Below are 13,062 nucleotides of genomic sequence, written 5' to 3' on the forward strand. Positions count from 1 at the left end.
GGCAGAAGAAAAGATGAGTGATGACGACGACCCGAGATCTCCTAGTCTTTCCAGTGAATCAGAGGATTCACAGAAAGGAGCACCAGTGGCCAGGGCAAGGGGGGCACCCCAGGAAGATAGAGCCAGAAGGGACTCAGGGGAGAGCAGCTGGAAATCGGGACCAGCGTCACCGCCAGGAAGCAGGGAAGAGGAAGGGAGCCAGGGGGGAAGCGCTGGCAGCTCACCACAGGAGGGAGGGCATGAGTCAGGAGTGGCCACACCTCCATCGGGGAGCGAAGAAACGGTTAAGAGGAAGGCGGCGCAGTAAGCAGCCCCGAAAGGGAACCAGGTCCTAAAGCCCGGCGCAAGGAGGCAGGAGGGTCCGGGTCAGCGTCAGAAGAATCCCGGAAGGAGGAGGCCCCGGGGGGTAGAGGGACCCAGAGGAGGACAGTCAGGCGGAAAAGGTGGAGCAAGGCTAGGATATTAAGTTGGTGCTCACGGGGCGGAGACTCAGACGGAGCTTCGCCGATCTAGCTACTAGACGTAGAGTTTGCGCGCAGCAGCGTGAGAATGGAAACTGTAATTCAATAAAGACTTTTACCTAATGATCGCTGGCTAGCGTGATCCTCTGTGAGCTAGGATCTTCAAGCAGCTCTGACACATATTTTTAATGTCCTGCAAGAACAGATTAAATGCAAGAACAGATTAACGGACATTTTGACTATAATATTTCACATATTGTTTTCTCGCATACAACTCCCTCAGCTACCAAACTGTTATCTTTTTTGTCTTACCTGTGAATACCCAGTGTTAGGTCTTGTTTGTTCCTTGCTGTCTTCATCACTATATGGTTAGGTAGGATTCCACTGTTTCGCAGCGGAATGTGTTAACTAGATGCAGCAGTGAAAAAGTGTCTAGTAGAACATTCATTCTGTTTCCCCCACGCCCCACATAGGCCATTGACAAGTACTGCCGAGTGAGTGGTGGATTTTCTGGGGTCAAGGATGTCTACTCTTCAGCTCCTACATATGATGATGTGCAGCAAAGCTTCTTCCTTGCTGAAACACTAAAGTAAGCAGATTTTTCTTCTTGATAATTTTCTTGGAATTGTGGTGGTCCTAAGAGGCTACTCAGTGCTTATAGAATTGTTGCCTATTTCATTATTGTTTTCTTAGGTAAATTGCAATTTTTTTGTAAACCACACTGGAAACTGTTTTGACGAATGGTAATATAGATGTTTTAAGTCAATGTAACAAATTGGAGTCAACAAATGAGCTGTTGATGGGATGAATGGCAGAGGTACACATAAGATGTAAGCACAAAGACCACCACAGTGTACCTAACATGTAATAGAAAGGGTATCAAAATACGTAATAAGTATTAGTGACAAGACAAATTTGCTGTTTCTGTGATCCTGAAGGTTTGCAACATTGACCTTGTTACTAATTATCATTTACACTATTATATAGTGTATATTTATTCATTCATTTACACTATTATTATAGTCATTTACACTATTAGATAGTGTATATAGTGTATATATACAGTGTTCTTGAAGCTACAAACATGAGTCTGACCAAACTGCGGGAGGCAGTGGAAGACAGGAGTGCCTGGCGTGCTCTGGTCCAGGGGGTCACGAAGAGGCAGACACGACTAAATGACTAAACAACAACAATAGTGTATATTATATAGTTTCTGAGTCCCTATTTTAAGAGGTTGTCTTCTGGAACACACGTTTACATCCTGTTTACTGGTGGATATTTTATAGTGTCAGGCTATAGGTGTGTTTTACCAGGAGTTTGTTTTTGTTTTCTACTGACTGGATTTAAACATCACACCAAAGGTTGGCTTGGCTCAGACAAACCATAATTAACGTTAACCACAGCTGATTCATGCTTGGTTGGGTCAGAATAACAAACCATGATTAATCAAGCACTGAAGTAAAAGCTTCCAAACTTTGTATTCACATCATGTTGCTACATCATGATTTAGCATGGCATTTGTTTTCTTTTTTACTGCAATGCCAAAAAAATTACAAATGCTATATACCCTGCCAATGGTTACCCAAGGGGAAATGGTGTTTAGTCAAGGCAGTATTTTTGAGATTGTTGTGTATCTTACATAAATAAGTGTCAAGGGCTTATGGATTTTTTCCCCATATGCAGAGGGGGAGTAGTTATGAAATAGAGTGGCAGACATATTTTTTTAAAAAAAGGTTGTGGGGACGATTTCCATTGGCAATAAATGAGGTTCTTGTGTATTGTACTGCAGTTAATTACTCACCAAGACACCATTATGTTTTTCCATATCCTGGTAGGTTGAATGAAAGCCAGATACACACAGTGTCAGTTTTACTATTTGGAGAGACTATCTCTCCTCCAGCCTGTTTCAAACTGCAGTGGTACTTCGGGTTACATATGCTTCAGGTTACATTCGCTTTAGGTTACAGACTCCACTAACCCAGAAATAGTACCTCGGGTTAAGAACTTTGCTTCAGGATGAGAACAGAAATTGTGCAGCGGTGGCACAGCAGCAGCAGCAGGAGGCCCCATTAGCTAAAGTGGTGCTTCAGGTTAAGAACAGTTTCAGGTTAAGAACGGACCTCCGGAACGAATTAAGTACGTAACCAGAGGTACCACTGTACTTTTTCTGCCTTTTATGAACAAATGTATTGAGGGGTGTGTGTGTGACAAAATGGGTCTTTGTCCGCCTAGTTTCAGCCCTGCCTAGCCCACTTACCCTGGAGAAAGCCCCATTGATTTCACAGCAACGTACTTCTGAGTAGACATGGCTAGGATTGCACTGTAAATTTAAAGATTATAGAGTTCCTTGGGACATTAATTGGATTTAAACAAACAAACCTGCAGAACTGCATTACTGAATAATGTGTTTACCCCAGTGTTGTTAACTTTAGAGATTAGGACATAATCATGACTTGAAAGCCATTATTCTGAGTGAAGAGTTCTGAGTAATATTTTAGCCTACAGCTAATGTGTCCCTTGCTTGAATACTCAGATCATTTTGGCTTTCAACGATTTGTTCGTTGAGTCTTCTAAATAAATACTTTCTGGGTGGAAGCATATATATTATCAGATAATGTCTCTTAGAGGTCTGAAAATAAAAGGACTCAGTTTATGGGTGTGCATTGAAGACTTACAGGCCAACGTCACCCTTTTCACTAAGGCTAATGAGCACCAGGCTGGCATTTCACTACAGCCAAATGGAATTTGTTCATGTTAAGTTCATAACACTTCAGTCTTGAAAATGCAGTGAAAATCCAGTTATTTCAAAGAGAACACTTCTGGCAATCATGGCAGTGTTATTAATTTTGGTGGATAAAATCTAAATCATAAGGTTGAGATTATTATTTTTAAAAGTATTTGAACAAGAACTAGATAATGAATCCATTAAAAACATTTTGATCCATTATAAAATGCACAGTTAATTGAGCACAAGAGTTAAAATAACCATCATAATTTTTTTAAAGCAAGTAATTAAAAAAGGCGGATGGTGAGAATCATTCCGTCCTATATGAGATATGGGGGACTGTTTCTTTTATGATAGCACCTACTCTGATTACATTCCTGCTTCATTTAAAGCAATAATGTTTTCTCTTTCAGAACAGTTGTTGCAGATCGTATGCAAATTATATAATTTATAGAATTTCAGTTGATTAAGTGATCTGCTACAACTTCTTTAATGGGTGATACTTTAAACCGTAAAGTCCATAATTTTTCTGCGGTTATCTAGGTTAGACCAGACATGGTGACAAACCTTCTGTTGCTCATTCCAACTTGTTTTCTCTCTTTACCTTGACAGGTATTTGTATCTGCTGTTCTCCAATGATGATCTCCTACCTTTGGATCACTGGGTTTTTAACACAGAAGCTCACCCCTTGCCTGTTTTACATCTAGCCAACACAACACTTTCAGGAAATCATGCATATCGATAGAAACTATTCCAGGACAAGGACAAAATACTTCGTTTTAGCTGTGTTTTGTTTACATGGACCACTTCAGACTTAAGGCTTGAGAGAAGACTGGCATTGTTTAATTAATGAATAACTTTGAATGAAGAGAGGATCAAAACTGCACTCTTAAGCATGTACATAAATTTAAAAATTCCATTTTATACATGACCAAAACTATCAAGTGCAGTGTGTGTCAGCGAAAAGACCTTGTATATTTGCAACTGAGAAGGTGGAGCATGGTGTTTTTAACAATTCAAAGCCTATCGGAACATGTTTCCTGCCCTGTGACAGGAGTGAAGTGGAACGGCTACTACTGACCTTCGTAGTGAGCGATCTCCTGCCCAGATGATGTGGATTCCTGATATTATGTCATTTGGTTTTTCTTTCGATGATGGCATGACTGAAACAATGACAGGCAACAAAAGTGCACTAATAGCACCTAGAGCTGAAATTCCTCTACTCCTGTTTAGAATTTTCTACTTTTCATCAGTCTGTCCAGACTGGCAGCCATTCCCAGTGCCTCTCAGACCCTTGCCTATTTTTATTATTGTTATTAATAATATTGATCAACCATTTGTTCTTGTAGTATTGTTCATCAGTAAATGAGATATGAAACGGATCAGCAACTTCTCTCGGTTTTCCTTTTAGGATTTGGAAAGCTCCATTCACTGCAGCGTCGCTTCTTACACTATGACAAAACCGCCCAATGCACCTGCCACTTGGTCAAGATTCCCTTCAATTAAGTTGCAATAACTCAACATTTGTCTATGAAGCCGGGAGTTTCATGAAACTCTCACTTTTTTTATTTGTATATTATTCAGAAATGGAAGAACTGTTCTGTAAGAGATGCTTTTACACGTCCTCCGAGTGAGACTTTTACCTGGGTATAATGGTGCTTGGGTTTTGGATCTTTTGGTACGGCGGGAGTGTGAGGATGAGTTTGTCAGCCTTCACTTACACAATAGAAATCCCACCACTTGATTTCTAAGTCACTGGAAACATAACACTTACTGGTGGGTACATGATAGTGGACAGCAGATCAACAGAAATGTTTGTGTGAGTTTTACTTTGCAATGCTTCCTTCTCATTACTAAATGCAATTGATAACAATTTGGGTTAGAAATGGCTCCTTTGCCGTCAGGTCCCCCACCCCAGTTCAGTTAAGAGAGAATCATTAAGTATTTGGGGGGGGCGGGGGTTAGTTGGATATTTAAATATTTTGTATGAATATTTTTCATGTACATTGGAATCTGATTTCCTGGTGAATGCAGATTACAAGCATTTATTTTTGTTGGTATGCATCCCTTTTAAAGACTGCTGAATTCCAAAAACGTTGACCAAGTTATCCCACTGGGACCTTACTGTGCCTCAAGGACAGCCGATCTGTAACTCAGCACACCATTTTAACTAGGTAACTGGTAACAAACCTAAGATCCACTTGTGGTGGAAGATAAGTTAAATATTTAACATCTTGTAATCCCTAGGATGGAGATCACTCTACCCACTTTGCACTGGTACAGTACAGCTGGGCCTCTGGCCAGGATCATGCTGCATTCTAATGTGAAACCCAATATATGTGCATGGCTCTAGCCCACATAATTGCAGAGATAAATCTAAAACTTCATGGTGTATTTACAGTAGAGAAAGGTGGAATTCTATAGACCTCGGGAGGTTGAGTTATTCCTTGCTTAGCACAACTACTGGACAGCCCCATGGTCTCCACTCCCATGTTGCCACCCCCACAACTCTGTTTTTTACATTTCTGCATCCTAATGTTTTCTTTATGCTCACTTTTTCTTTCCCAGGCCCCCAATAAACTCAAAATTCTAAATTCTGCGTGAAAAAGACAACATATGCAAATCAAAATCATGTGCTGTTTTTGAACTGTAGCCTGGCAATAGAATTTGGAATATTTTGATGCAAAGCTCTGTAGAAGTTGTGTCTAGCATAATGTTGGAAATTGCTCTCCATATGCTGCTTATACTGTTTTTATTGAGCCTAAGTCTTGGAACATTGACAATGTTCTCTTCGAAATCAGTGGCAAAACTCTGTATGATGCATGGATATCCAAAGTGATTGTTTTGTTGAAAAGTAAAAATTGAGGGGGCTAGAATGGTTTTCAGCCTAAGTAGAGTGGAATTGGGCTTTGTATTAGGCTGAATAGTTTTCAGCCATTTTCTGTGCATGGAAACGGTGCATTACTCATGCTGGTACTACATTACTGCTACATTTGTCTTCCCTAAAACGTTGATGTGCAGCAGATAGTAATCTTCATTTTAGAGCAGAACTGCACAAACAATACAGTGTCATTGTTGGGAAGACTTGGGTGGATTAGCATATTTTGTTTGTTGAATAGCACCAGTGTACTGGCAGTCTTATCATCCCTCCATGCTTATTTTAAAAGTTTTTCAGACCACTCTGCATGCAGTTTCTTCCAGTTTTGAGTTTGCTTCTCTACCCCACCCCCTTACTGGTTTCCAGTGTGCATGAGTATATTGATTAAAATGGGCCTGAGCATCTGGATCTACTGGATAGATCTCTGAGATATTTGTAATCTGCAACAGTTTCTGGCCTCTGTTTTTTGAAAAAAAAACAAAAGCAGCAACAAGTAGCTTTCTCATTTCACTTTTCTAAATTAGGCTGTTGAAGCTAGGTAAGCTTGGGGAAAATTAAGAGTAGATTTTTTAATGTGAAAGGCCTGTGGGCTCTGTTCTACTGCTGCAAACAAATTCCTGACCCATGCATGTACTCAGAGGCTTCCTGTTTTAAGTGTATATATATCCCCCCCCCACACATTTTGCATGGGACTTCAGAGAAGAAGACACAAACTGAACATTGTGACAAGTTAAACCAGCTCACGTGGAATATAGGGCAGAGCCAACCCGTTAAATAGTGGACATTAGCAACCCACAGAGCCCCCTAGATCTGCTGCCTCTGTCCACTTGCTGTCTCCAAGCAAGTGAGCAGTGACAGGAAAAAGGAGCACGCCAGCAGCCTCAACCTGCCTCTCTCTCTGGGCAAGTGCTGTAGGATGAGCCTAGAGCAGGCATCCCCAACCTTCGGCCCTCCAGATGTTTTGGCCTACAACTCCCATGATCCCTAGCTAACAGGACCAGTGGTCAGGGATGGTGGGGATTGTAGTCCAAAACATCTGGAGGGCCGAAGGTTGGGGATGCCTGCCCTAGAGGGACAGGTCAAGCTAATCACCAGTAGTGGTATGGAAGAGAGTAGTCTACTCAGAGTGGTGGGAGGACCTATTACAGGCCTCTTACCCAAACCCTGCCCCTAAGCATCAAGCTGTATCCGCTGAGCCCTAATAATGTGGGTTATGTTCTAACTACATATTGGGGGGACAGGAAGAGGAAAAATGCTTGCCCTCTGAAAAAATGGAAATATTTTTTCCCCCTCCCAAGATAGAGGGTTGGGTCTGAGGATCACCCATGGAGAGCTCTTTTCATGACACAGGTTAATCCAATGCTACAATACACGTAATCACCAAAAATAGAAATTGGAAGTTCAGCATAAATAAGTACTCCAATAATTCATAGTCACTCAAGTTAATTGTGACTTGTGCGGCTATTCGCTGAAAACCAAAAGCTGAATGAAATTACTATAATTGCTTCCCAAGCATCATTGAAACTAATTACCTAATTAGTCTTTAATGACTTAAGGCAAGTACTTCTGTTCCATTGTAAAAGAGTGGTTTAAAATTAGATTTTCCACTTGTTATAATCGCTAGTAATTTGAGCTTTACTTCTGCACACTGCTTTTGCATCAGGAGGACTGAAGGGGGGGGGAGCATTGTGTGTATACAAGTTCTTTTATATTCTTCAGAATATACAACACCCTACCCTAAAAATAAAATACTTATCCCTATTCTAGAGGAAGAGGTCAGGGACAGAATTATATAGAGCCAGAAATAGAAAGTCTGAATTCATGCCTGCTGGTTTGCTTTCCTATCTATCACTGTGCCTTGAGTTATAAAATGCTGCTTGCATTGTGGCTTTGGTAAGTCTGCTACATGGGGTGAACTCACTGCCATGAAATATGTCAAATTTTAAATTCTAAGCCACTTCAGAAAATTTCGCTAATCAGATGCAATGCCATTTCCCTCTTGTTTGGCCATGCAACAAATTGAATATATTTGCTTCATTATTGAGTTTATCACAGTATTTGGTTTTGGGAGTTCTAATGCCACCCCTCCTCTCCCTTCTCAAGCCTTTATGCGGTACAGAGACAACAACTCTATTATAGTTTGTGTACCTTCTTGACAGCCCTGAAGTGTGGCTCTTCAAGTCTGGCTTCAGTGGACTCTAGATTTCCTTTTTCAGGAATTAAGATAATCCGAGGGATGAATTCATACGCTGCAACATGTGAAGTGTCACTTGTTAATGTTAAAAATGTGAAAGACATCACAGATTGGCAGGCCATAATGAAAGGCTCATAATCACAGCAATTGTTTAAACGATGTGTTGAACCCATTAAAATCTAGCTGCAACAATGGTACATGAATGCATTGAGTTCTTGTTTTAAAGAAGAAAAAGGATACAAGTAACAACTAAAAACAAATACATTAGAATTAGTAGGTTTTTAAAAACATTTTGTTGCTCCTGTTCTACTTTGCTTCAGACATGTTAGATTTAGTTATTTACAAGTCCTACATTCTAACAACACACAATTCTGGTTTATCCAGTATTTTTGCAACATGCTCACTTCTCTCCTCCAAACAAAATTTTAATAATGGACAGCACCCATTTTCTCTGTACTAGGTTATTTATGTACATGCCTGGCAACTGATGTGTGACCTCACTCCATAATTTTTATGTGGAATGCAAAAGCTCTCTGTGGTCACATGTGCAAGTCATCACTTGCTGTTGTAGACATAAAAATGCTGAACATGCAAATATCCAATTCTATACATGTTTACTCATGAGTAAGTCTCACTCCGATTGCAGTGAGGACTCTATTCCATTGAACTCAAAGGGGCTTACTTCTGAGTAGACATGCCTATGATTCTGCCTGTGCCTATGAGTAGACAAACCTATGTCTGCTGTATAGTATTTTCCCCCACTATACCAAGAACATGTGTGATTTAGACTCAAATATTTTAAATTATGTATTTTAATGTGGAGTACTAAAGCTTCATTTTCTGAATGAATAGGAACAGTACTCTCCATCAAGGAAAAATCCTCCAATTGACTTCAGCTGTTTCCCCCCCTAAAATGAATATATTCTCTTAAAGATCCTGGGTTCTTTTAAACAACAAAAAAAATCTCTTTGATTGTCCACTCTAGATGTTTATACATTTACATATATACTTCTTATATTTTTCTTCCTTGAAAATACTTGGCTAGTTGAAATAATTCATCCCCCCACCTCCGAAGGCAACTTTCCTATATGTTTAAAAGCCATAAATATCTAGGGCAGAATCCTTGTAAGAGAACCGGAGCCAATCAGCAGGGATTTTTTTTTTTAAAGCACTGCATTTGAGCTATTTATATAATCTCTATATGCATACACTTTTGGATTGCTTGTATAGTTCAGTTACTTTTTACACCGTTAAAAGGAGGAGATAACAAAGAACAATTCAGTTAGTGTAGGAATTGGGAACCTGTGACCTGCCAGATGTTAAGACTGCAACATCCATCTTCCCTGCCCCTTAACTATGCTGGCTCAGCGTGAGAGTTTAGTCAGACAACATCAGGAGAGCTACTAATTCCTTATCCCTGGGCTTCATGTATCAGGTTGGTGACCATTTTTGGCTTTTGGGCTGCCATTAATACACACAAAGGGGGCTTGGCTCATTCATTATTGTGATGTCAATCTGTAGTGGTGCAATTGTTGATAACCACAGGCCTAGGGGCACCTCTGCTTGATTTAGCCCATCTACCATGAAACACTTATTCATAGTGGATGTTGGCTGTCATCCTGCCTCTTATTTCACTTTCCTAAAGTTTATATTTTTCTTCTGAAATCTTAAAAAGGGCAAGAGTCAGCCTTGTGAACTGGGGAGCTTCTGGCTGTCTCTGAGCTGGCATCCTGCATATGTAATTTTTAAAAGTTTAAAAAGAATATTGTATATAAAAAATAAAGAATGTCTTTAAAAGAAAGTGCTGTGAGCGTATCTTTGGGAGTAAAAGAACTGTAGACAGCAGGTGGGACTGGCTTCATTCACCTAATTAAGTTACTCTTATTTTGCATTGTGTTATAAGCTTCTCAGGGACGCGGGTGGCGCTGTGGGTAAAACCTCAGTGCCTAGGACTTGCCGATCGCATGGTCGGCGGTTCGAATCCCCGCGGCGGGGTGAGCTCCCGTCGCTCGGTCCCAGCTCCTGCCCACCTAGCAGTTTGAAAGCACGTCAAGTGCAAGTAGATAAATAGGTACCGCTTTCTAGCGGGAAGGTAAACGGCGTTTCTGTGTGCGGCGCTGGTACTGGCTCGCCAACTGCAGCTTCGTCACACTGGCCACGTGACCTGGAAGTGTCCTCGTCCGGCGCCGGCTCCCGGCCTCTTAAGCGAGATGAGCGCACAACCCTAGAGTCGGACATGACTGGCCCGTACGGGCAGGGGTACCTTTACCTTTATAAGCTTCTCAAGATGTGTGAAACTCATGTGGGTGTTATCTATGGGGTGCTTTCTTAGTAAAAAAAAGTTCCCTTGAATCAGTTGTATCCGCCTGGATTGCCTTTCATTGTTGCAGAGAAAGGAGAGCTGCAATTGTACTAATGAGACTTGGCTCCTGCTAAGGAGGTAGATGGACAGCAAGGGACTTAAAGATGTGCTAAAGGCGGAAGATGAGATTGCAAAGAAGCTGAATGAATTATTTGCATCTGTTTTCACTGTGGGGAAATGGGCAGATCCCTGTGCCTGAACTAACTTTCTCAGGAAGGGAGTCTGGAAATTTAAAATCAACAAATTAACCAGGTCCAAGTGACACCCACTCAAGAATTTTTACCTCGAATGTGAAACTGCTGATCTTCTAACAAAGAAATGCGAAATATATAAACTTATCGTGCTGCAGGACTGGAAACTGGCCAATGTAACACCAATTTTTAAAAGGGGTCCAGGGAGTATCGAGGAACTTACAGATCAGTTAGCCTAATGTCTGTTTCAGGAAAACTGGCGGAAAGGCATTATTAAGATAGAATTACCCTAGCTAGAATAACAATGCTTGCTGAAGCATAAGCAGCCTTTGGAGACAAATCGTGCCTTTTGGAAAGCATCCATTAAAAATAAGAATAACATGGATTTGTAAAATCCTTGATTTCCCCATAAGGTGACACTTTAGACACAGCCAGTTAATAGATTTTTAATCATCATCATGACACCTACATGGGTCACCCAGTAACACGGCTCACTAGTTGGCTCAGAAGCACAACATAGTAAAATACAGTATTAAAACTCCATAAACATGGCAAAACCTACGGACATAAAAATACACTAACTCTTTATGGTTGGCACAAAAAAAGAGATGGTGGCGATGCCTCAAGCAGTGCTGAAGAAATTATGTATGGAGGAAAAAAGGGAGTAAAAAAAAATCTTTAAAAAAAGGATACATTTCAAAGGAAGCTACAAACAAGCAGCAGCCCAAATTAGCCAGTTCAAGACAAGCTTTCATTACCACCAAGAGAACGCTTTGGGAGGGAAACCACTATGGTCACTCACAGTGCAGTTCCACTTCCCTCCTTTCGACAAGTTTTTGTGTTTTGCCATCTTTTCTGGTCCCTGTCAAATAAACCGCATCTCACTCTGGGATGTAGATTCCACTATAACCAGACTAGCACTGGTGCCATATAAATAACACCCATTCGACATTTGCAAGAACCTGATCATTTTAGTGTGGCAGTGCTACCACTTTGCCTATTGAGATCAGGCAGACACCTTCACCGTACTCTTTTTGGCACCTGCTAAAAGCTATCCCTGTGTTGGACATGTCTACCCAGATGCTTAGAAAGCTGAGGCAATTCTAATCCGCTCTAGTATTTTCAGCTTTTGTTAATAGGATCATAGATTTGTAGAGTTGGAAGGGACCACAAGGGATATCTAATACAACCCCCCTGCAATGCAAGAATCTTTTACCCAACCCATGACTCTTATGCTTTACTGACTGAGTAAAGGTAAAGGCAGTGGCGTAGTGTGGGTTGTCAGCAAGACAAGTAATTTGTGCCCCCTAACCCGTGGATTTGCGCCCCTAACCCGTGGATTTGCACCCCCTAACCCTAACCCCCAGATGTTGCGCCCGGTGCGGCCGGCCCCCCTGCACCCCCACGCTACGCCACTGGGTAAAGGGACCCCTGACCATTAGGTCCAGTTGTGACCGACTCTGGGGTTGCAGCGCTCATCTCGCTTTACTGGCCGAGGGAGCCGGCATACAGCTTCCAGGTCATGTGGCCAGCATGACTCAGCCGCTTCTGGCGAACCAGAGCAGCGCACGGAAACGCCGTTTACCTTCCCACAGGAGCGGTACCTATTTATCTACTTGCACTTTGACGTGCTTTCAAACTGCTAGGTGGGCAGAAGCTGGGACCGAGCAATAGGAGCTCGCCCCATCACAGGGGTTCGAACCGCCGACCTTCTGATCGGCAAGTCCTAGGTTCTGTGGTTTAACCCACAGCGCCACCCTGAGTAGGGTTGTTGTGGATTTTCCCTTGGTTTTACTGCTTTAACTTTTCATAAACCGCTTTTTATGTTTGCTTTTAAACTACCAAGCTGTGTATAAATTTCATAAAATAAAACAATACAAATATTTTGTGTGCTGTTGCCGCAAAGAGCAACTTCCGCTGTACTCTTTTCGGTGCCTGATGAAAACCATCCCTGTTTTAGACAAGCCTACTCAGATGTTTAGAAAGCTGAAGCAATTCCATCCCACTTTAGTATTTTCAACTTCCATTATGCCTTAAAAGTTGGGTTGAGGATTTTCCCTCTGTTTTACTGCTTTACCTCTTCGCAAGCTGCTTTGGGTGGTGGTGGTGTTTTTAACTATCTTGAGATGCATACATTTTACGAAAGAAAAGCAGAATAAACCAGGGCGTGGCAGGAGGGGATGCCAAACGTGGCGGGAAGAAGATTCAAGGACAATCCCAGAAACATTTGAACGTGCAGAGCTGCAGTGCC

At 41.5% G+C, this 13,062-nt stretch overlaps 1 protein-coding gene across 1 annotated transcript in view; it reads left to right on the top strand.

Annotated features, from left to right (window-relative positions):
* MAN1A2 (mannosidase alpha class 1A member 2) overlaps positions 1 to 4,568 on the top strand; it is a 36,708-nt gene extending 32,140 nt beyond the window's left edge. Inside the window, exons 12-13 of the mRNA XM_081176493.1 lie at positions 935 to 1,050; positions 3,799 to 4,568. Of these exons, the coding sequence (XP_081032619.1) occupies positions 935 to 1,050; positions 3,799 to 3,931 (249 nt within the window). The 3' untranslated portion in view covers positions 3,932 to 4,568. The remainder of the gene's footprint in view (positions 1 to 934; positions 1,051 to 3,798) is intronic.
* The last annotated feature ends 8,494 nt before the right edge of the window (positions 4,569 to 13,062 follow it).

The sequence above is a fragment of the Podarcis bocagei genome, assembly GCF_964188305.1.
Source record: "Podarcis bocagei genome assembly, chromosome: 17".
Taxonomy (NCBI): Eukaryota; Metazoa; Chordata; class Lepidosauria; order Squamata; family Lacertidae; genus Podarcis; species Podarcis bocagei.